The sequence below is a fragment of the Monodelphis domestica genome, chromosome 1, assembly GCF_027887165.1.
Source record: "Monodelphis domestica isolate mMonDom1 chromosome 1, mMonDom1.pri, whole genome shotgun sequence".
NCBI lineage: Eukaryota > Metazoa > Chordata > Mammalia > Didelphimorphia > Didelphidae > Monodelphis > Monodelphis domestica.
This window is the reverse complement of record NC_077227.1, coordinates 530,562,638-530,588,529: the sequence shown is the minus strand read 5'-3', so window position 1 is coordinate 530,588,529 and position 25,892 is coordinate 530,562,638. Positions and strand designations below refer to the sequence as shown.

Below are 25,892 nucleotides of genomic sequence, written 5' to 3'. Positions count from 1 at the left end.
AAGCAAAGAGCTAGCTAGAATTATGTGATGAGTCAGCAAGTATTTATTGGGCACCTGCTGTGAGCCCTAGTTTGTGCTAAGAGTTAATGGGAGAGACAAGAATAGTATAAACAATTGCTCCTATCTGGGAGCAGTTTTTTCAAAGGAAAAATTTATCAAACATAACTTTTATTGGGCTAGAGATCTCAGGGTAGACACTAAGAATTTGGTTTCCTGAGAAAGAACAAGCATTGTCTTTTATTATTTTTTAAACTTTTACCTTCTGTCTCAGATTCAATACTAAGTATTGACTCCAAGGCAGAAGAACATTGAAGAATGGACAACGGGGGCTAAGTGACTTGTGCAGGGTCACACAGCTAAGAAGTGTCTGAGGTCTGATTTGAACCCAAGACCTACTGTCTCTAGGCATAGCTGTCTCTCTACTGTGCTAACTAACTGCCCCCAAATAGGTATTTACTTCTAACATTTTTTTCCACATCAAATACAGACAATGTGACATGAGAAACGTAGAGAGGTTTAATCAGAAAGTGCTCACAATTTTCTAAAAGCAGCCTCAAAACCTTCAATTTGCAGCAATTGAAAGTACCTTTTTCAGGGCCGAATTTGGAACCCCAAAAGATTTTTATATACGTTAGGCCAGTCTTTGCATAATTTGAGAACTCTCTTCGTCATCTCCTTCTTAACAGGAAGTTTTCCCCGATCCTAGGCCAAAACTTCCTTAAGAGGCAATCCATTGGATTCCCAGAGCCGGCTCCTATGGCTCTCTTGGTAGGGACAGGGATCGCTCCCCACACCCTCTAGATCCACATTGGGGAAACTGTGGCATGCCTGCAGAGCCAGCATCAGGGGAGCTGCTCGGTTCCCCCTCTCCCAGGAGCCAAGGATATTTTTGCATGCCCCACTCCTCTGTCCAGCTGCCCAAAGCAAGCATTTTCTGCCCTCACCTCTCTCAGGTAATGGGGGCTCCCAGGCAGCTTGAATTTGCCCTCTGGATACCTGAACTGGGAGGGCTAGAGCCAAGAGGCCAGGGTGGGGGTAGTTCTGTTCTCAGACAAGGAAGCCTATAGGTAGAGTCTTACTGAAATACTTAGGGTACTCCTGTAGCCAAGGTCCTTTAATCACATGGAGTCTCCTGGTCTGAATCCCTTCATGGTAGCTAAAACTGTTATAATAGAATAAGGAAACTGAGTAATTCTCTATCTAGGCATTGATTTATTTGGGAGTGCATGTAATTGTGAAACAAACTGGGTCCAAGACTCTCAGTAGACAAGGACCCAGAAGCTTGGTTTCTTACAGTTAATATACAATTTGGAGTGAGTAAAAAACAGGTAACAGAATTCTAGTATTGGTACATCTGGTTTCTTATTAGAGGTGAGTCAGGAGACTTTGAAATGAGAGGGGGAGGGTATTCTTATGACATTCTTTAAGTCAGGTGACAGTGGGGCAGGGGAATACTTGTGTGAGACCTTAAAGCAAGTTATCTACATGGAGTTGAAATTTAATTTCACAGAATAGTAGATAAAAGCAAAATGGAGTTACTCATGCTATTTTTTAAATGTAATGAACATTTATAGGGTTATACAAAATAAATTCTTGGTGATTAGTAGGGAGAGGGAAATGCTAGAAGCTGGAACAGTCAGTCATTTTAGTTTTTATGGAATACCTACTAAGTGCCAAGCATAGTGCTAGGTAATGGTGATACAAAGACAAAAGGTAATAGCTCCTTCCTGCAGGGAGTTTATAAGCTCCCCAAGGGAGATGTTCTATATGAATATAAATGTTACAATATGTACAAAATAGATACAAGGTAATTTTAGGATAAAAGCAATAGCAGCCAAGGAAATCAAGAAATGTATCATGATGTAAAGTGCCTTCTAAACCTTAAGCAGCTATTTAAATCTATTTTGCAATCTTATAGTAGGTGTTTACTGTCAGCTTGTTTCTGATCAACACAGTCTAGGGGTTTTTGTTTGTGTTTTTAGTGAAGTGGATCTGTTTTAAGATTACTGTTTAATTCAATCAAAATTACATTTAGAGTATCATTTAGTCAAGAAACATTTCAGACATTATGCTAGGCACTGGGAATAGAAATTCAAATGAAAAAGCCCCAGCTCTCAGTTTACTTTCTATTAAAGAAGCAGCATGTACTCAAAATATATATACACTAAATCAATGTCCGCTAATTTGGGAGGCAAAAATCAATGCCAGCAAGAAGTAGAGAGCTTTGAAGAAATTTAGGAATTCTAGCAGGTAGAGAAGGATATTGACCTGCATTCAACTATTTTCTACATCTGTGTTAAATCCCTCTTAATGTTTGAATGGAAGTTAAATATATCATCACAGTCTTTGCCCATACTGTAAACCTTCTGTATTTAGAATTGAATGTATTAAAAATATTAAGATAAATAAACTTTATACAAATGGATTATTATGCTAAGCTTAAGTTAATTAATTGGTATATTTATTTGGAGTCATATAAATATATATCTTATAATAATAATTGAGGTTTGTTCATGGATTTCTTTATGTTTAAATATCCAGATCTATGATTGCCTCAGTTTAAAAACCTGGTAGGATGAGACCTTGCCTCAGCAACATAACCTATAGTCTTAGTTGCTTGGGAGCACAAAAATGTATTTATGTCTACACAGCCGTAGGTATCAGAGGCAGTGTGTAAACTCTGATCTCCTTGGCGCTAAGTGAAAGTCCTCTACAAACTATGCCATGGAATAGTGGAAAGAGTATTTTCTTTTTGCGGTCAGAAAATCTCTCTTCTGACCCTTTACTACCTGCCTGACTTTGGACAAGTCACTTAATCTCTCTGTTTCCCTGTCTATAAAAGGGGGATGTTGGTAGGTAGCCTTTAAACTCCTTTGCAATTCTAATTCTCAGCCTATAACCTGATATTTGCACATTGGTTTTAAGTTGGCAAATTTTTTCATGAGCTGCATTAAGGAATGGAATAAAAATTCCTGTAGTTACTGCTATGTGCCAAGCACTCTACTAAGAGCTTTTACAAATATTGCTTCATCTGATCCACACATCAACCCTGGGAAGTAGGTGCTATTATTATCCTCATTTAACAGTTGAGGAAGCTGAGACAAAGAAGGTTAAGTGGCTTCCCCAGGGTTACACAGCTAGCAAGTGCCGGAGGCCACATTTGAACTCAGGTCTTTCTGATTCCAGCACTAGTGCTCTAATGTACCATCAGTTACCTCTGTCCTCATCTGATTTGAGTCTCATAACAATTCTGTTTGGTGGAGATAAAAGATGTTCTAATCCTACTTACTTTAAGGAGCTAAGCCCAGAGAGCTTTGTAAGTTGCTCATGTTTACATAACTGGTAAGTGTAAGATTTGAACCCAGATCATCCTGCCTACATATTTAGCACTCTGTACCATGCCATACTACAATTAATCTTATATTCCTTTTTTATATTTTCTTGTTAGAATTTTTTGTTTCTTAAAACATTTCATAAGATGTTTTTGTAATACCATTATGTAATATAGTAACACTAGATGCATTTTCTTCTTTTTTGGGAAAAAATAACCCTATCTAGGAGTACTTCTCTTGATGTGGAGCCTATCTATACATTTAGAGCTCATAAGTAAGTATGTACTTTTGGATACCAATATGATTGTGAATCATATTATAAAGAGAACATATTTAGTTTCATTTATGCATATATTTGCCTATATGCGTAGCTGCAAATGTAAACAAAATAGTTAACCTGAAAATGATTTGTCTCTAAAAACAGGTTTGCCCTTGCTAAATTTAGGCTTTTCAAAAATAATATTTTATTTGCATGAATTTAGATATAATATTTCTATTATTGAATTTATTTAAATGTGGAATTCCATATTTGAATACTGAAACAAATGAGAATTAAAACATAAAATTTCCTGAATTATTCTGTCCTCAAAAAAATCTAGATGAAAAACATTTGGAATTAATGTTATTTTTAATCCAAATATGGGACACTTAGATTTCTTCCATTTTAGCTTAAAAAATTATATAATACTATTAACTTATCTTATTAAGGGAAATAAATTATGGGTTGGCATTGTATTATTTGCATATTAAAAATAGCATTGGACTAACATCAATCATGAACCATTTTTCTTTGAATAAGAATTATTATTAGTGTGTTTTATTCATGAGTAGAATATAAAATTTGTTTTCTTCCACCCTCCCAGAGGTCCAGTCCTCTGTGTAGTAATGAGCAGCAATGGTGAACAGTGTTATAGTGGAGGGACAGATGGCCTTATCCAGGGCTGGAATACAACAAACCCAAACATCGATCCTTATGATTCTTATGGTATGTTCTTTAAAATCTTCTTTGGTCTTCCCTTTCCCCTAAGTAACTAAAACACATGGATAGTTTTCAAATATGAACTATCCTTTTCATAGGCCTTTATGTGGACAGTAAGTTTATTGTGTTCTGAAAGACATCCAAATTTAGGGCTTTTTGATATCTAGTATTTAAGGGAGGACATTATCTTCATGTAGAACACACATTTTTCTTCTAGTTTTATTAATTATAGATGTTAGACTAACAGTCATTGATATCAATTACTGTTTGAGAATATTCCCAGCTAGCCTATACTTCATAGATATTTCTCACAACTTTTGTAGGCAAATTTGTGTTGTCATTCCCATGTTTCCTGAAGTTCCTATGGATTTCTGTCTAAATAGAGAAATATTTAGATCTGTTGAGTTTCTGATGTTTCCTTAGTTTTCTGAACCCATTATTAAACAGTTTATAGTGAAATCATGCAGGACTGTTTAGCATGATTTCTGTGTCGATGTAGTCATTTAAATCTTAAGTTCATGTCAACAAAATATTTAAGAGCCCAATAGATTTTTTTTTAAAGAACTCTTACTTTGGGTATAGAACTATGAGACATCAATCCTTAATCACTTTTGTCACCAATTGTTAACTCTAAATTCATGTAACAATGTTAATTTAGGAGCTAGTTCTTTGTGTCCCCTCCCCCGAACTAGAGAAAAGTGTTTTTAAAATGTCTATATTACAATTACAGTAAGAGGAAAATTATTTTAGAATTATGTCCCAAGCAATTCAAGAGGCATGGAAAAAATTGCATACTAAATTGGTATTAGTTGTGGGCTTTTTGAAGGCCATAATTAAAGGAGCATGAAGGTTTGATGATTGGATGATAATTGGATGGTAATAAGGATTAAAGATCTTGTGGAGAGATATAGGAGGGCAGAGAGAGAGAGAGAGAGAGAGAGAGAGAGAAATCCATACCTACCTGTACTTCTGAGACTTCTCATCTTGTTCTCAGGGGCTTTGAATAAGAATAAATAATGGAAATTTAAATTATATTTTTCCAAGTGTTTACATTTGTTTTATTTTCTCTAGAATGTAGATTTTTTATGACTTGTTTAATTTGTTGTCCTTGAATTTTCATGTTTGCCTTATTTCTGTTTAGACCCTTCTGTTTTAAGAGGTGCACTTCTGGGCCACACAGATGCAGTCTGGGGCTTGGCTTATAGTGGAGTACATCAGCGTTTATTGTCCTGTTCAGCAGATGGCACTCTTCGTTTGTGGAATACAACTGAAATTGCTCCAGCCCTAAGTGTATTTAATGATAATCAAGGTATGTTATTTTTTAAATTATTTTGTTCATAATGGACAATTTTTATAAAACTGTGGAATCTTGGACATAAAATAGGATTCTGATATCTTATTTAAATTGAAATTTTTAATTTTTAAGCCTAGAAAGAAGTTTTTCTTTGTATTTTTAAAAATATATTCTAATATGGTATCTACAATTTTGAAATTCCAATCCAACAAGTATTTATCAATCTCCTACTATACACAATTCATGTTAATAGGCAGTGGGAATTCAAAGACAAAACAAAAACAGTTTCTGCCTTCCAAGAACATATATTTTTCTGAAAATCTGTTTTCTCTTTCTCCCAGTCTCTTACCCTCCCTTCCTTTCTTTCATCTCTTTGTAAAGAGCTGTCAGGATATAAACTTCTTCTACTAAGAAAATTTGGTAACTTGTTTAATGTAGCGTTAGGGTTTTGCCTGAGGCACAATGGGGTTGTTACTTGTCCATGGTCACACAACTTATATAGCAGAGGCAAGGCTTGAATCCAAGCCTTCCTAATTTTAAGGCTGATCGTTTATTTATTCATTTATTTATTGTGCCTCTCACACTGGAGATATAAAATGTAGAAAGATAAAGTTTACATATGATTATATGAAGAGGAAAAAAAAAACATATTACCTACTAGTGATCAGAAAAGAAAGGTGGTAAATGTGATGAACCTAAAAGGAAATTATAGATTCTAAGGAGAAATGAGAAATTCCAAGCATGGGAAATACTGTGCAAAGGCAAAATGATGAGAGAGAGTGCTAGACTTAGAAAACAGGTGATTCAGTTTGTTTGGAATGAAGATTGAAGAGAAATGTTCCACAAGTCTGGAAAGATAAGCAGAAGTTAGATTTGAATGCCAAACTGAAGAATTTGTATTTGATTCTAGGGGCAATGGAGATACACTGAAGGTTCTTTATTGGGGGAATTATATGGACAGGCCTGTATTTTAGGAATATCATAATAATAACATTGATAATAATAGTAGTTGGCATTTATATAATGCTTTAAAGTGTGTAGAGCTTTATAACTTATCTCATTTGATCCTTACAACAACTTTGGAAGGTAGGTACTATTATTAGACCCATTTTACAGGTGAGGACACTGAGGCAGACAGAGATTAAGGGACTTTTCGAGGGTTCCACAACTAGTAAGTTTCTAAAGTGGGACTTGAATTTAGATTTTATTGACCCCAGGCCTAGTGCTTTTATCATTGCACCAATAGCTACCATTTTTCAGTAGTGAGATTTTCTAGCCACTGTTCAGGACATAACCATTTACTCAGTTATCCATATTCAGAGACGTGGTGTGATGCTCCACCCCTCAATCTCTTGCTACACATATCCAGTATTTCCCAGTGTGCCCTTGTCCCTTCCTCAGGATCTCTCACATCTGAGCTTCTCTAGTCACAGCTACCACCTGAGTTCAGGCCCTTAACACCTCTCACCCAGACTATTTCAGGGGCCATCTAGTTGTTCTTTCCACCACATCTTTCTCCAATCCATCCTCCACACTTCTGCCAAAAGAGATTTTCCTTAAGCTGTTCCCTACCCAATAAATTCCATTGACTCTAGCACACCTCAGATAAAATGTAAACTCCACTGTTGAGCTTTTAAATCCCTTTACAATTAATCCCAACTTGTTTTTTTTCCAGCTTTGTTATATATTATTCTGCTTCATTTTATAATCTGGCCTTTCTGTTCCTTACACACGACACTCCATCTCTCATATCTCCTTTGCACTGATTATTTTTTATGCCTAGAATATACTTCCTTCTCTCTTTTGCCTTCTAGAATCCCTCACTTCCTTCAAAGTACAGCTTACCTTTTATAAAATAAAATTTTATTAATATCTTTAGTCTTTATATTTTTTTTATTGTTTGTCTCCAATGTATATTTATGCTAACTCTCTTGATCCAAATTATAGGCTTTTGGGGAGTGGGCATTTTTTTTTTTGTTTTTGTATCCCTAATATCTAACATAATAGTTGACTTACAGTGGGGGCTTAATAAATTTGTTGATTGGTTGATTTTTAAGCCAAATGATAAACTTTGTACATTTTTAAGAATTCATTTATTTTCTTTTAAAATACTATTTTTACCTTAACTTTACTAAAAACCAATTCTAATAATTGTTTTCTCTGAAAATGTTTTGGTATAGAACTGGGAATCCCTGCCTCTGTGGATCTAGTGAGCAGTGATCCGAGCCATATGGTAGCATCATTTAACAATGGATATACTAGCATCTTTAACATGGAAACACAACAACGCATTCTCACTTTAGAAGCCAACCTAGATACAAGTATGTGTACCAGTTTAAAGTATTGTCTAATGGAAAATTACAAGTTGAAATAGTCCTTTGGAGACTGTGAATATTTTTTGACACTTCAGTATTCTTCCTAAAAATATTTCTTTAGAAATTTTTTTATTCTATACTTAAACACCAAATAAAATGAGTATTTCCATGTACATTGTAGAATAGAGAAAGGATTGTATATGAAGCTGCAAACCTGTGTTATATACTGCTTGCTTTTTTTTTTTAGATATATAACAAATTCAAACTTGGTTTTTAAAGTTGTCCTGCTTGTTTCTGATTCATTTGTCATTGTCTTCATTGCAATAAAAACAATAAAGCTACTTTAGTGATTTCCTTCCAGCCTGCCTGGCTTCTTTAGCTTATCTTAACCCTTCCCTCCCCTGACTTGCAGAAAAAAGGAAAATAAAAGCTTTGTAAGAAATATATGAAGTCAAAGAAAACAGATTCCTATGGTGACTCTATCCAAAATTCTTTGACTCCATCACTTCTTATTTAATTATTGTATCTCTGGAATTATGATTGGTCAGAAAATTAAACAGAAGTCAAATTTTTGCATTTTTCCTTCAGGTGTTATTATTGTATAAATTTTTCTGCTTGTTCCCTTAATTCTATCAGTTTACACAGGTCTTCCCATAATTCTCTGGATCATGCATTTCATTTTATAGTGTGTGTGTTAATATTCCATTCATTTATGTACCACAGTTTGTTCAGCCATTCCTTTTTAATTTTTTAGTTTAATCATTATTAATTATATATTATTAATTATTATTATTAATTATATAAATATAATTATTCACATAATTATATAATTATAAATAAAATATAATTTGTTTATTATATATAAATATTAATTATTATAAAATTAATTTAATTTTTAATTCCTTTTTAATGCCACACCTAATTAATGGTTATTACCTTTTTTGTTTCCAAGTCTTTGGCACTACAAACAGATTAATTTTAATTATTTTTGTACACATGGATCCTTTCTCTTTCTTTCCTTTCCTTGGTGCATAGGCTTGTTGTTGTTATTCAACAGGACCAAAAAGTATGCATAATTTGGTGATTTAGAGGTCTAGTCCCACATTGCTTTCAGAATGGCTGGAAAGTTTCTCATTCCTTATTTTGATTCTCGGTTTCCCTTCTCCAGTTAGATATGTGGTAGTCAGTCCAGGACTCATCCACCTATTTTCTTAAAAGGAAGATAGTGTCTTAAATACTAGATAGTTAGAAACATATACTCACTATACTTTGATGATATATTTGAAGACTAAAGTAAACTCTCTGCTTACTTTTATTAAATAACTAATATTTAAATGAAGAAAAAGGCTTAAATAATTAAAGCTCGTGTTTAGAAAAAAATTAATACCAATTTTATTGACTGATTATATCAAAGAGACCCCAATAAGGAAATTATCGTAGTTCTGGCTTTGAGGGCATCAAGAATTTCAAAACTTCTAATTGTACAGCATCAGAATGGTATAGTGAGAAAAGCACTGCCCTGTAGCCAAAAGTCCTGGATTCTGCTGCCTTTCCTGTCACTTAATTACCCTTGCAGTCTGAAAACGGCAAAATTCTTCAATTTCTTTTTTCATCTGAAAAATGTGGTTAATAATACCTCTATACTAAACCTCTCTGTCTTATTATGAGGATCAAATGAGAATATACGGGAAGGCATTTTGAAAGTTGTAAAGTGTGCACTGTTAAAAATATATGCTCTTATTATGATGAATTTTACATGAAGCCTCAGAGTGATGCTATCTAGCAATGACAGAGGGGTGAAGCAAAAGCAAAAGCCAGTAGGTGTTTGCCATGTTTAACTTTTTTTAGTAAAAGTCTTCTATCTCCTTTAGCATGTTGTAGTGAGATGATGTATATGAAAGAACACTGGAGAATGCAAATAAGTATTATTACTTGGAAAATGGGACTGTTGCTCTAGAGAGGACATTGAGTTGTTTGTTTGGAAGTTGTTTGAGTAATGGTGAGAGTAGAAATTATTAAAGTAGAAGTGTCCACAGTGTCCAGTCCAGGGAGAGAAATGTTAGAGGTTCTGTGTTAATAAAACCCAAGAGCATACATACCTATAGGCAGTTGATGATGATGATGATGATGACAATTCTTAGCATCTATTTTTCCCTTTAAAATTGAGGGGGCTTACTAACAAAATGACTTAGAGACAAATTAAAGTTTTTAGGATTTAAATAGCACCATGTGAAAGTGATAGCTAATTTCTATTTCTTGATTTTTTTTTCTCCTTAAGCCTCTAATATATCCTGCCAAATAAATAGAGTCATCAGTCATCCCACCCTTCCAATCAGTATCACTGCTCATGAAGACAGACACATTAAATTCTATGATAATAACACAGGTAAGATATTCTTCCACAATAGATATTTTTGTGAAAGTGAGCAGACCAAAATAACTCTTGTTACCTAATTTGTTCCTTCGTGGTTTCATTAAAAGGGGGCAGAGGGTAGAGGTTGAAGGCAAAATGCTTTCCTGTTTGGCTTGTTGTTGCTGTCAGTCATGTCTGACTCTTCGTGACTAATCTCTTTTGGGTTGTTTTTTGTTTTGTTTTTTTAGCAAAGATACTGAAGTGGTTTGCCATTTCCTTCTTCAGTTTACTTTACAAATAAGCAAATTAAGGCAAACAGGGTTAAGTGACTTTTGTAGGGTCTCATAGCTAGTGAGTATGAGGTCAGATTTGAAGTTGGGTCTAACTCTAGGCCCCGGGCTCTGTGGTGTACTCATCTGCCTTCCGTGACCCCTTCCCCATTTTCATGATAAGCCAAAAATTAACTTAGTTTTATAGCGTTTCCATTGGCTTCTCTTTTTCTGTGTGGAAATATGAGCTTTAAGGTCAGTCCATTATACGGCATATAAATGAGAGTGTTCGTTTTGTTCTGGCTTTTTTTTTGGCATGACACGTTTTATGTTTTGGGGGAGATAGGAATAAAAATGGCTATTAAGTGTAGTGCATGACCTTGAAAAATCATTTTAAATGGTTCTTTATTAGATACTGATAGAACCACAGCTATAGAATAGTGAGGACCTAAGGGGCCATCTAATCAAACCCCTTCCTTTTGCATATTAGGAAACTGAAGTCCAGAGAAAGAAATAACATGGTCATTCAGGTAATGAGAGGCAGTGATGGGATTTGAACTTGGGTCCTGGGACTCCAAATTCTTTACCTTTCTAATTATTCCTCATTACCTTTCTAATCCTCAGATCTGAAGATGGGGAGTGGAGGGGGGAAAAAAAAACAAAACAAAAAAGCTCTGAGCCTTCTTATTCCCCTTCTCTCTAAAGTTGTTGCTGTATATTTTGTGCTGATTAATTTTAATGAACGTGACCATTGGAGGCGACCACAAATTTTAGTGAGACAACTGAAAAGAGAAAATAGATCTAGATTGCAAAATAATTGTTATTGTTTGCTGAGAATGTCTTCCTTTTATTTTATGAATTTGAGCAAGACACTTCAGTTGGCTTTCATTTAAATTGATAAGCAGCTCCACCGTTTACTACAGATAAATAACTTTGCCTTGAGGCTTTCCCTAATTATATAACTTTTTCTTATTTTGAGACTCCATTTTCCCTTTTTGTAAGGAAAAAAAAAAGATATACAATTGATTACAGTTCCTCTTCCTTTTGGCATAACAAAAATATTAAACTGAATAGAGGGGAGATCCTGGTTTTTGGAAGAGGATTATTCACTTTGTATAGGTTCAGTCTTTTCCAGCTTGGCCAACAATAAAGCCTTGTCAAATTTCAAAGCTATGATCTAAGCATGACTTTGGCAGAAGCTTCTGGTACTCCTGAATCCATTCCATTGCAACCACAACCAAAGGAGCCTCCACCCTTGATATTATAACTTCTTTTCATATAATAACTTATGTGTCATAAATCTAGAGTTGTAAGAGGACTCAGAGGTCATGTAGGCCAACCTCTTCATTTTACTATTGTGGTAACTGGGACTTAGACAAGTTAAGAGATTATTTGAGATTCCATGTAGCAAGCTAAGGGGCAAAGCCAGGTCCTCTTACTCCAAATTCATGTTTCTTTTCACTCTACTGATTCTATTCTATTTTATTATTATTTTTTAAACCCTTATCTTCTGACTTAGAATCAATACTGTGTCTTAGAATCAACTTTGATTCTAAGGCAGAAGAGTGGTAAGGGCTAGGCAATGGGGGTCAAGTGACTTGCCCAGGGTCACACAGCTAGGAACTATCTGAGATCAAATTTGAACACAGGACCTTCTGTCTCTGGGCCTGGTTCTCAATCCACTGAATACCTAAAGCTGCCCCTTACTGATGTTATTTTAGAAAACAATGTTATTAAAGAAAGTAATTATGAAAAGGCTAGATTGCTTTTAAAACACACACACACACACACACACACACACACACACACACACACACACACTTTTTTCCCCAATTACATGTAATAATAACAAATGTTTTCCAAAATTATAATAGCTAAATTATCTCCCTCTTCCCTTCCCTCCCTACTCCTGGAGATGGTAAGCAATTTGATCTAAGTAATACATGCATTATTATGCAAAACATATTCCCATGTTGGTCTTTGATCAATGAAAATACTTATAGGTAAATTACCTTTGAAATAGCTGGTTCACCCAAAAATGGGTTATATAAGTAAAAAAAATCATAATTCTTTTTTGTTGTTGTTTTAAATTTATTTATTTATTTATTTAGAATGTTTTTCCATGGTTACATGATTCATGTTCTTTCCTTCCTCTTCTCCCTACCCACTCCCAGAGGCAACAAGCAATTCCACTGGGTTTTACATGTATCATTGTTCAAAACCTATTTCTATATTATTCATATTTGCAATATAGTGATCTTTTAAAGCCAAAACCCTAGTCATATCCCCATCAAACAACATGATTAATCATACATTTTTCTTCTGTGTTTCTGTTCTCACAGTTCTTTCTCTAGATGTGGATAGCGTTCTTTCTCCTAAATTCCTCTGGATTGTCTTGAGTTATTGCATTGCTGCTAGTAGAAAAGTATTGTATTCAATTGTGCCACAGTGTATCCATTACTGTGTACAATGTTCTCCTGGTTCTGCTCCTCTCACTCTGCATCACTTCCTGGAGGTTGTTCCAGTCTCCATGGAATTCCTCCAGTTCATTATTCCTTTGAGCACAATAGTATTCCATCACCAGGAGACCCCACAATTTGTTCAATCCCAATTGATGGACTCTTCTCATTTTCCAATTTTTTGCCACCACAGAGTGTGCAGCTATAACTATTTTTGTATAAGTATTTTTCCCTATTATCTCTTTGGAGTACAAAACCAGTAGTGGTATGGCTGAATCAAAAGGCAGGCAATCTTTTTAAAGCCCTTTGTGCAAAATTCCAAATTGCCCTCCAGAATGGTTGGATTAAAGAAATAATTCCTCAGATACAGTCAGTTCCTAATAGAGACAACAGTGGTGTTTGCATTTTTAGAAACTAAAAGTTTAGTAATTGTGGTAGTGGTTTTTTTTGTTGTTGTTGTTTTATCTGAAAATGAGGCAGACATTTCTGGCTATTTTGAGAAAATCACTATAATATATTTAAGTAGACAGAAGAAAATGACATAGGAAAATGTTTTTGACTATCAAGAATTCCTTAGCCACCAAGATATTCTAGGCAATTAATTCCCCCAAAGGTAAGCTGGAATTTGATTTGTCCAGATTGAGAAAAATAATGAGTAACAATCTCTTCTTTCAAAAGGAAAACTGATCCATTCAATGGTTGCCCACTTAGAAGCTGTTACAAGCCTAGCTGTTGATCCCAATGGCCTGTACTTGATGTCTGGCAGTAAGTAGATTAAACACAAACATATACATGTATATATTCTTTATGCCCCTGTGTGATAGAATTTATTTTTTTAAAATTTCACCTTTTTTGTTTATAGGTCATGATTGTTCAATACGTTTATGGAACCTAGAAAGCAAGACCTGTATCCAAGAATTCACTGCTCATCGAAAAAAGTTTGAGGAATCTATTCATGATGTGGCATTCCACCCATCTAAATGTTATATCGCCAGTGCTGGAGCAGATGCCCTGGCCAAAGTCTTTGTATGACATGATGCCCCTCTTTCAGCTTCTCTCTATAATCAGCTGCACACAAGAGATAACAGAAGATGAGGGGAAAAGTCATCTTTTCTTGCCCTTTCATTCTGCCAATGGAGCACAGAGAACATTTGTTAAAGTATAGTTTTTGCAGTCGATGTACTGTTTTCTAAAATTAAGGTTTGTTCAGGTTACTGTAAGCTCAGCTGGTTCTGTGAGCCTGAGAACTGTTTCAAATTATTCTGAAAGTATATGCTTTTATTTGTGAGGGGTTCTTATTCGCCGGGCAGGCCTGAGCGAAACAAGGTTCATTTAGTCCCTGTGGAGGAATTGGGGTATTCTTTAAGGGAGGGATACATCAATAACCTGATTTATTGGGGTGGGGTGGAGGGAGCAGGGGAACGTAAGCATGTTTTTCATTTGAGAAATTCTGTCAAACATATGCACGTTAGGTAGTCAAAACAGTGGCCTTTATCATGCCCACTGGACAAACCTTTTTGTGACTGATGACTAGGCAGTTCTGAAAGGAGTTTAGTTTAGCGTGTTTATGAGCTTTACAAATAAAGTGATTGGCAAAACATTTTACCTATAAAAAAAGAATGCAATAATATGTTACATATGTTATTCAGTAATGCCAATCAGACACTTAGTTTGCAGGCAAAATTATATATTGTATTACATTTTTGAAAATAGAATTGTTACCAAGTGACTGAGAGTTTAGCTGTTAGATATTCAACTTTAAAGAGAATGTTTGATACAGTCTATATTTACTAAGAGATTTAACTTAATACAGGCATTCAAAGCTGAGTCTATCATTCAAGGACAGTCACTAGCACAGGTCTCTAACACAATAACCTGTACTGTTGTTAAAATTCAGTTCTATTCATGTGATGTTTATAATACCAAAATGGTTAACCCTTCTTATCAATGAACTCACAGCTGGATAGATGCAAAGCAAAAAAAATGTTTAGAGAGAGTCTCATTTATGTCCATATAACCATGCTTCAGATTATCTATGCTCTCTTTCTTCCCTAAACCTCAGGTTAGGCTACTTATAGCCTTCAATAATACTATCACAGTTTATATTAGTTTTAAAAAATAACAAATGCAGTCTGCTAGGTTGGGTTGGGTTCATCCTGCTGCTTTTTGTAAAGAAAAAAATCTAAACAAAGCACAAGCAGTGTACCTTCAAAAACCCTATCTCAGCTTTAGGAGGGAGGACATCTGAGTAGAAAGGCCAATTGCATATCTTTTTTGAGAAACTGTAGACCGTTTCCAAATTGAATTTTTTTTTAAAAGAAGTAAGTTTAGTCATTGCTCTTGGAAAACGTAGTACCTATTTAGATGAAAAGGTACTCTTGTGCCCAACTTCCCTCTGACTGAGAGTTGATTATCACTTCCTGACCAAGTGTTCTAGCTGCCCAGACTCAACCTCATACTACTCAGATTTAGATTTCTACTACCTTGACCTTGCTGCCTAATTGAAATCGGTTTTACCTTCTATCCCACCCCTTTTCTTTGACACTCAAACCCAGGGACCAGTTGAAAACATGTAAATCATTGAACAAAACAACTTTGCTTACAGTAGCCTCTCAAGTTAAAAAAATAATAATAACAGGCCATAATAAACCCTTTTTCTCTCCTAAAATTTTTTTCTGCAACTCTTATTATGGTGTCAAAGCAATGGTGCTTCTGATTGTGATGATCATCAGTGACCTGAAGAAGTGTAGCTGGTATGGGTTCTCTTTTATGATTAATACCAAGTATGTGAAATATATAATTAAATATCATTCTAATGTTTAAACTTTAATATACTTTGGAGTGGAATAGGGTACAGTCACTGGTTAGTATGAGATGAGGAACAGGAAAGACTCTATGTAGTCCCTATTCTTTATATTCTAGAACAGCAAAGATCCAGTTACCCCCCCTCAATTCCTGATCCCAAATGGTGCCATTTGTTTCTTTTGCAGAGAGATCTGGGACTCTCAGAATGATATAGAGCTCTTCCCTAACAGAGAACACTGTCTGTCTCTCAGCTGAGCTCTCATATCATCCCTTTCTGAACAAGATATGGGAATATCACTGCCCTGCAGATGTCTTGCTTTTTGTTCTTCCCAAGTGTTCGTCTGTCTTTTGGGCCTCCGAATCTGGTTCTCTACGTAGGGAATAAGAACTTCGAGTTAACAGCATACTAGATATGATTAGTCTTAGGATCTAGAATGCTAGTACCTCTCTGACACATTAAGAGTTGAGAAGGGCACTGTCTTACTAAGAGAAATTTGATTGTGTTGCCTTCTAGGTCACTTTTTACATCTCCTGACATGTGTTCTTGTCATGAGGAATCCAGTGGCTCATTCTGTGAGCTCATTCTGTTCTCATTTCTAAGCAGCATGGAATGAGCCACTGGATTCCTCCCAGTAATGTTGAACTTGTGCCAGCTAGATTCTAGAGATGCTTAAGATTCTTTTCTGGAATCTATCAAAATAGATAAACTAGAGCTGCAACAACAGATTTATTGGGGCTCTTAAGGATGTGCTCTTGTCAGTGGAAGAACCAAGAGTGTCTCCATGAAAACTGTTTTAGAAAGTCCTACCCACTGGTCCTCACTTTTGTGCTAATATCCCCCAACGGGCTTCACAGGGCTTTCAGCTGCCCCTCTGGGAAGAAAATCTAATGCTTTCCTTTAGGCTGTGGCTTCATTCCTTTAACCAATCATTTTTGTGAAGATCACACAGGAGTCAAGGTCAGTTAAAATTGCACTGGTGTTCTGATGATTATAAAACAAGGCATAGGATAAGAGAGTCCTTTCCCCACTGATTTTGCTGGCCTTAAGATGGCTAAATAAACCAGAGGATTGAATTTACAGAAGTATCTTGCCTTGAAGTCTAGACAGCAAGAAAGAAGTAAACTGCTGTTCCTGTGAGCCTGACATTGGGCATTGGATTCTGGCTCCAAAAAAAATTAATTGGAATGAAATTTAAAAGTGGTGACTGTCCTTGTGGGGGGCACACGCATCTGCTGCAGCCTGCTGACAACCAGACCCTCCAATCCTGTCTTCTCCCATAGTCTCTTGCTTTTATATCAGGTAGACTAATGGCCTATGCCGATCCTCATAGCTGGTGTGCACACGTGTGTGAGTGCCTGCACACATGCTACTGTGTTCCTATGTGCTGTTGTTGCTAGCATCATATTTTGACATAAGTACTCTCCTCACTGATCTGTATTTCCATACCCCATCATCAGTAGTTGGGTCAGTGAGGCTATTCTCTGTTGCCATATGAATTGAACTTCAACCCTTTCTTGGAGTGAAGTACCATTGAGTGTTTATGATGCCAAGAAGAAATAGAATGATGAATTGTTGTCAATTCCATTCTCACGTTTTTAATAAGGGGGAAATGGCAAATTGCCAATCTGACATTTACTGAGAGAAACTGGCAAGTTGTAGGCAAGAAGCAGTGATAGGAGATGCCCTAGCTCCTATTGTTCTGCTTGGGTCCTTCTTTTAGCATCTTTTAGAGTTCCCTTTGCCTATTTCACTGAAATTCTCAAGGTCAAGCCACCAGTCATCTTAGTTAGACCTCTTAAAATATTTGTGTTTGCCCGTGGAAAATAACAGTGAGGTGTGTAGACTAGTGTGAATGATGGATTTGGTAAAAGGCCATTTGGGGGCCAGTGTTCCATGCCATGAGAGACAATACAGTGTCTCACAGTATTCAGAAGCCCCATTGTGGACATACACCAAAGCAGCCAATACAGCATAGTTCCCATGATGCCAACTCAAATCAAAGTTAGGAGATGTGAATGGAAGATTCCAGCCCAATGTCAAAAATGCTTCATAGTTTTTAATTTGTGAATGGTTGGTTGTTTTGTTTTTCTTTCATGAACCTTATTCTTGAAAAAGAGAATGGTAAGGAAGAACAGACTCCTGCCTTGTTTACATGAGATGTATAGATGCATTTGTGCTCTTGGAGCTTGCAGCACCTTTCTCAGTACTTAAATGTCATAAAAACCCATTTGCTACATTCAGACCAGATCATAAATATTTTAACATCAGTGATATTACCTTCAGTATTTTTCTATTGACCAAGGTTAATATTTTTTGCCATTAAACAGGTAATAAGTTATGCAAAGTATTTAGCTTTTATAATACATTGTAATTGTTCATTAAAGGGGTAAAAATGGGCTGCATCACTGAGTAATGAACTTTATGTGAGAAATTTCCCATGGATTTGACTCTCATTCCTTTAGTACTCTTGTTATATTTCTTTTGGAAGCAACTATAAAGATTTATTTGAAAATGTCTAAAAGTTATGTATATTTTATAAATATATATTATATATATTACTAGGAACACACACACACATATATATAATATATATAGACATATCTATTAAACCATAGGTGCATTTTACTGTTTTTTTGTATTGCATTCTTTGGGGTGGTATATGCAAAGGATAAGATATGAGTATGACATGAATGTTGTACTATTTGCTTATGTAATATATAGTTTTAAATGTTTTAATTACTGTATATATTATATACACTATAGGCCAGCATGCTTGTTGGAAAGATTGTCATTCTAGTTTATTAAAATTTGAATATAAGAAAAACTGGCTATTCAAATGTGGATTGAAAAATATTCCATTCTAAAATATTTACACTAAACATTTAGACTTTCTAATGAATAGATCTTTTAAAGAAGGAAATAGCTAAAGAAGGAGAGGTGCCTTTTAAAAAACAAATATGGCCTTATAACGAAGATGATGGGGGAGTGCATTATGTGTGCATATATATGTTTATTACATGTACATGCATAGGTATGTATATACATACATTGTGTATATATACATACATAAAGATGTATGTATGTTTATATTTGAGCTGTGCCCACTGATGTCTTTTTACTGTATTTGTTAAACTTGCAGATCTTCAGGGTATTGTGTATGAACCCATTTCTGTGCTCTTCTGAGCACTACATAACACTTTTTTAGAATATTTATGTGAATTCATAGAAATTTCAATAGGAGAAAGGCTATGCTATTCATTTTTTATATTTGTATTAGAATTCATGTAGAAGAAAGTGCATGTCCACAAAACGATGGGACCTAATTTAGCTTGGCTACGTAAGAGTGCCTCTTGAAAGGTTCATTTTTAAAATGCTTCATATATTTTCATCTTTTTTATTTTCACTAAAGATTCAAGAGAAAGTTTCAACTACTAAGACATTATTTTTAGATCAAGTAATAACTGGACTGGTTAAAAATCCCACCCTAGGAGAGTTTTAAAGTATTGAAACAGCAACTTTCATACCTACCTCTCTGTCACTGTCTTCATATTTTTCTTTAAAAGGAAATCTTTATATTATGTTTGAAATGAACGTTTATATCTACAAACATTTTGGTGCTAAAAATTTGCCATTTAAGTTACATGGGACCTAGATTTCCTAAAACACATTTTAGACCTTAGAATTCTTTTGTTTTAATTGTTTATGGCAAATTATGAATGACTAGAGTTCATTTTTCTCTAATTGGAATGAATATGAGCTTTTGGTCACCAAGTTTCTGACATGGTTCCACTGTCAATACTTTGATGGGCTTATGACCAACTGGTATCATACCTCTATCCACTGATGTAGATCATAGCCTCTTGGTGTCATCTCATTTGGTACAATTCTTATCCGTAGGTCTCTGTATATATCCCTTGTAGCCAATCTACCCAATGTGCTGAAGCCTTGCTTTGGTTCTTGTAACGTTTTCTAGGTAACAAACTTCTTGATACTCCTAGGTAACAGTTATTCCTTGAGCTTTCTTTCTAGTCATGAATACATTTGACAATGTCATTCCCATTACTCCTTCCCTGCAAATTATTCTTGGTAATATAAAAGTAAGCTATTATATCAAAAGAATAATAGAAAAGAGCTATCCAGAGAAATTTTGTCAGGTTAATCTGTTTCAGCCATCTGACTTTGATTTTAGCTATTAATAGTGGCACTTCTTTAGCAGTTTTTATAATCTATAAACCATTTTATAGGGAGTTGGGATTGCCACAGGTTGTGACTCACAGGAATTTGTTGTGTTTTGGGTTAGTTGCCTCTGATTACTACTGAAGTTCTTCACTGAGAAAAACATCTGAAAATTATAAAAATCATAAATTTTCCTATACTATTTTGGTAATTTTGATTAGGCCATTAAAAGTTTCCATTTAGGCAGTTTTTTTTGTCTTCCATTTGTTTATCCTTGCCCACACAATAGATGCCCATCTTAATAGGTTAAAAGGTTAAACCATGTAACAGATCTTTTTTACATTGTTACACTTCTGTGACACCTTTTAAGTAGCATGTTTTCTTTGTATATAAATGTTATTCTGGACGTGACTTCTAGAAGACACTACCTCCCTGGACACCTCCTCTAATACCTCTTAAGGCCAGGAATTGACATATATTAACTTTGCTCACTGTTTCTATCTCTAAACCCTTCCTTTGCCAGCATTACTCAGTAACCACTTCTTTGAGGTTTATTCCATTTGTCTAACCTCACCTAATAACTTAATATAATTTAATTTCACACATTTATCCAGTGTCATGGTTATCTGCCAGCATCTAGATCCTATTTAATCCAATAACCAGTCAACAGATAAATGTATTAAGTACTTACAATGTGCAATGCACTAGGTGAGCTTATTCTTTTTTTTTTAAGGAGTTCAGTCTTCCTCATCACTTTAACCCCTGTGCTTTGATGACGATTCACTTATTCTGGTATCAACCTCAGTTCCCACATTCTTCATCTTCATTCACCGAAACCGATTTTTGATCTCACCATATTTACACAGAATACTACCTTCTGAACTTTCCCTTTGATCATAAATGCCTATCTTAGTACTTCATTGTCTTAAATAGGACTTCCAATTTACCTTTCCCTTACCTCGTTTTGTCACCTTCATGGTCTTGACTGTGAGTTCAACTAGTTCTCCTTCCTCTGTCCTTGAGACCCATGTTCTCTTATGCCACTGTTCATGCCTAGCCAACTCAGCATTGCTTCTCCCATTTGGCACATCCATTCCTATTCACATGCTGTTGGAGATCTCACCAATTAGGCTAATTAGGCCCACCACAAATTTGTTATCTAACATAACTGGGCTTTACTGAAACGGGGATCTTTTTATTCTTGGTTGGCTCTCATTCTCTCCATTGACTCTCAAACTTCTTCTCTTTAAGCCCCTTCTCCCATTCTTTAAGCAGAATACCTTGTCTCCTTTACTGGGAAAAGAAATGAACATCATAATCTCTTTTCTGTTCATCATCCTTCTATATCATACTCCATTCTTTCTTCCTTTGCCCTGATCTCTGAGGCAAAAGTGACCCCTTCTTTTTTCATTGACCTTTCTTGTGAAGTACAGTTCATCTCTTTGTGCTTTTGATCTCATTCATCTCTATTCTCCTCTGGGAAGTTGTCTCACTGATCATCCTCTCTCATCTTCAGTCTCTCCATGGCCACTAGATTCTTAGACAGCTTATATACATGTGCCTGATTCTCTCCCTTTTACAGCTCTTTGCCCTTTTACAGGCTATTTCCTAGGAGGGACTCTGTACCCAGCCCTTGCATTCTAGCTTCCACCTCTACCATTTGGCTTAATTGTCTCTCTCCAAGGTTCTTGAAACTTTTTCTTGTAAGTTTATCAGTGATCTCTTTACTGCTCAGTCCTATGATCTTTGCATCTCTAGTGTCCACTCTCTTCTACGTAGGCTTCACTTCTGTTGCTTTCTTGGTTCTATCACTGTGTGGCTGCATTATTATCTATATCCTAAGCATGAGACGCTGACCTGTCCACCCTTTTAACTCTATCCTATTGATGATCTCAGCTGTCATGAGTTCAATCCTTTCTATACAGATGATTCCCAGATCTGTATTTGCAGTCCTAACCTCACGTCTGAACTCTAGCCTTGAATTAGTGGCTAGCTGATTGTCAGTCAATAAGCATTTACTAAGTGCCTCCTATGTGCCAGCACTATATGCTAAGTGCTGGGTTTACAAAAAGGGGGAAAGTCCTTATTCTTGAGTTCACAATCTAATGGAGGAGACAATAGGCAAGTAAATATGTACAGATTATATACAACATAAATAGGAAATCACTACTTGAATTTCATTCAATATATCTGAAATAAGCTCTCCCCCTAAAACCCGCTCCTCCTAACTTTCTAATCTTCAAGGGAGAGCACCCAGATTTATAGTGTTAGTGCCGTAGTTGACTTTTTTCCCTCTCTTACACCTTGTATCCAACTGTTGCCAAGTTTTAATGATTCTACTAACAGCTCTTGCTTCCAACTCTATTTACTTCTGATTCAGCCTCTTATCACCTCTCACCTGGATTGTCGCAATAGTTTTGTAATTGGCCTCATCTCTAATCCAACCTCTTCCACAGCTGTCAAACTGCTAAAACATCAGACCACTATGTCATGCCCCTTTTATGAAATTTCCCAGGACTCCATTGCCTCCTGAAAGAGAATAGGAGCTTCTTGGCCTGATTTTTTTTCAGTCTTCCAGTTTGGGTCCTGACTGCCTTTCTAAACCTATTTAATATTACTGCACATATTTTGGGTCTACCAACTAGCCTACCAGCCCTTCCTTGAATTCAGCATGCACTTTCTCATATCCTTGCCTTTGTACCTGAAATATATCTCCCTTCCTCTCTCCTCATATGCCATTCACTGCTCAAAAAATTTCTTGGTTCCTCCCATTCCCTCCCAAATTGTTAGAACTCTGACCCTCCTGAGATTACTTACATCCCTCTCTGTGAACATGTTATATTTGGTACTTCTGGTCAAGGTACTATCTTGCTTTTTTTGTCTTTACATTCCCACCACCTTGCATGATGGTTTGCAAATGGTAGACTCTTAATAAATGCTTATTGATCTGAGTCAAAATGAGTCATAAATATAGCATTTTTAGCAGCATCTTGAAATGGTTTTTAACATTAAGAATTTACTGGATTTTTGCTAGTCAAGCTTTAGATATGTATTTTACTGGGACCACGTGGGTATCTTGTTTTGATGACCAACCGTACTGACTTAGATTCATTCTGTTGTTCACCAGTGAGTTAACCATAGTGCCTTGTTGATATAGATGGAATGGATCTCTGTTGGTTGTCCATTCCTCTCTAAAAAAAAAAAAAAAGGAATAATTTAAAATTCATCTGTAAGGAGCTGCTAAGTTGACAGTGCTACTTCTCCAGTTATTAGTAATCAAAAACCATGAATGCTTGGGTTATGCACTCCACAATATCCTCATGACTTGATCTCCACACATTCGCCCAATGCACCACATTCTTCTATTTTGTTTCTCCATTGCCTGTCTAGAACCTGCTCTCTATTGGGATTAGAGGGGAAAGTTTCCTTTTTTAATTCTTGCTCCTATTAAAAATATTAAATTTTTTCATTTGGTCTAAGTCAATGATATCTGAGCCATGTTAGTAGGAGATGCTGCTTCTTTGTATCATTGATATTCACTGTTTTTTCTAACTGGTTCAGATTTTTCAAGTTCTTTACCTCTTCATGAAGATTCCTATGTCAAAAAATGTGTGTCCTCTGCTCCTCCAATCAGTTAGTCCTGAACTAGATTGATTGATATTAAGGTATTTTTTATTTAGTCAGAATATCTGTTAATGTAAATTCATCCAAATACTCATTTTCATGGTGAAAATGGTTTCCTTTGTAAATTCAGGGTATGGACAAACTAATTAAGACATCCATTTCGGGTGGCTCTAAGTGTATTCTTTTGTTTTTAAATAAAGTATAAGCATCTAGAGTCTGTGGTATAGGTGTGTCATGAATTGTTAGAGGACTATAACTGTCAGACCAGACCCTAGCAATGAAACTGTCAGTGGATGTAAAACACCCTATTTTATTTTGTGGTAGTAGAAAAAAGGGAGCAAAGAGAATGTAAATATATCTTGGGCAGACTGGGAAGTGGCCCTAAGTGCTAGTTGTACTCAAGGAAAGGTGAAAGGTTTATTACTGGTAGAGGAAATGCTTTCTGGAAAGCCAGTGAGAATTAAAATACTTTGTAAAGCTGGGCTTATGTGACTTTTTGGGGCCGTTGCCCCTGCTGAGAAAATAAATATTAAATTTTGCGAATGTTAAGCTAAGTAGTTTTAAAATTGAGTCATTTTAAGTGTTTAGCATAAGCTTTTTGCAAACCTAATCCATTGGTTTTGATATATACTACAAATAGATGACAAATTCCTTTACAGCCCCATCTTTCACTCAGGATATTTGATTTTCTTCTATATTTAACTGAGAATAATCATTCCTATTCCATATCCACATCTCTACCTGCCTACATACCTTACACATTCTCTTTACGCTCATGAACCCTTTTAAGGTGAACCCTCAAACTTACTACCCTCCCTGGTCTAATTTGGAGACTAAACAAAATGGGGGTTTTAAATGTAATTGGGGGGTGGGGTGGGGAAAGGGCCACTTCTTTTGGTACAGTGTTTGATTAAAAACAATCAATCGTTAGATGCCTTGTAAGTCAACTTCAATATCATAAAGGGCCTGAGAAACATCCTTTACGTGAAGAATTGAGAATCTCTACAGCCTCTGAGAAGAAACAGATGGCCACAAGGACCCAGCTTGTTGAAGGGCTCCCAGAAGTAATTCACTTGAGACTTCGAGTGCTGGTCTAGACTCTGGGTAGTAACCTTGTTAGTGCCAAACTGGGCTGAGTTTTCCAGACCCATGAGAGTTCTAGGTGTTGTAGAATGACATTGAGATTTGGGTTCTAAAAAGCCTGGCAACACTGAACTTAAACACAATAAAGCCATATGCAGCTTTCCAGCCTTCTGGTGCTGTTCCAGTTTCTACCCACTGCTAAAAATTACCAGGACATTTATTTAAACGTGTGTGAAAAACAGAAAAGATACTTTCACATAAAGCAGTTTATGGGGATAATTGGAGCCCACCTTCTTGTTCCTGCTATTACCTTCTCCCCAACAGTTTAGTCATTGCACTACAAAACTCATGATTGCAGCTAGTCCAGTCCCTAACTTGTGCCTTACTACCAGGGGTTCCAGGGTCGGCAGGACATGTCTATTCCAGAGATATTGAAATGCCTTGCAACTTTAGGTATTAATTTTAAAGAAAAATGCTTATTATCATCAGAACTTAATTTGCAGAACCTCATTCAATGAGGCTTCCACAGTCCTATGTCTGATAAGATGGTAATAATTTTTTGAATTACAAAGCAACCATGAGAGATAGATAAACACCAAAACTTGGTGTGGGCATCATTATCTGCCTGGTGCCACCATCTAAGTTTGCATGAAATTATGAATTTACTTTTATTGTCATGGGGAAAATTGTTCAGAATCTGACTTTTAATCTTTGTAAATCTACGGCTTTCAGAACAAAATCAAACTACAGCACAAATCACAAAATCAGAGATGGAAAGAAGCATTTATTGAACACCTATTGTAGGATACTGTGATAAGCACTTTATAAATCTTATTTAATCTTCACAACAATCCTGGGAGGTAGATGTTTTATTATCTCCATTTTACAGTTGAGGAACCTAAAGTAGAGAGAACCTGAAGTAGAGTGACTTGCCCAATATCACACAGCTAGCGATCTGAGGTCAGATTTGAACTTGAGTTTTCGTGAACTCAGCTCCAGTGTTCTATCAGCTTCAACAATAACTGAATTGAATGACATAATATTTAAGAGCTTTGGATAATTCCTGGCACATGGGCGTTAAATAAGTATTTGTTCCCTCCATCCCTCTTCCAGTAATCCCAACAAGTTGCCTTTGAATCCCTGCTTGAAGATCTACAAAATAATAGGGAATTGACCATATGAACAAATCATTTAACCTCTGT

General features: G+C 35.8%; 1 protein-coding gene across 2 annotated transcripts in view; it reads left to right on the top strand.

Moving 5' to 3' along the window:
- STRN (striatin) overlaps positions 1-23,821 on the top strand; it is a 165,137-nt gene extending 141,316 nt beyond the window's left edge. For both annotated transcript variants that reach the window (XM_007476081.3, XM_001371682.3), the window contains 7 exons: positions 3,559-3,606; positions 4,196-4,317; positions 5,453-5,620; positions 7,786-7,926; positions 10,199-10,306; positions 13,680-13,766; positions 13,864-23,821. In XM_007476081.3, coding sequence (XP_007476143.1) covers positions 3,559-3,606; positions 4,196-4,317; positions 5,453-5,620; positions 7,786-7,926; positions 10,199-10,306; positions 13,680-13,766; positions 13,864-14,033 — 844 coding nt within the window. In that variant the 3' untranslated portion in view covers positions 14,034-23,821. The remainder of the gene's footprint in view (positions 1-3,558; positions 3,607-4,195; positions 4,318-5,452; positions 5,621-7,785; positions 7,927-10,198; positions 10,307-13,679; positions 13,767-13,863) is intronic.
- Positions 23,822-25,892: the final 2,071 nt, after the last annotated feature.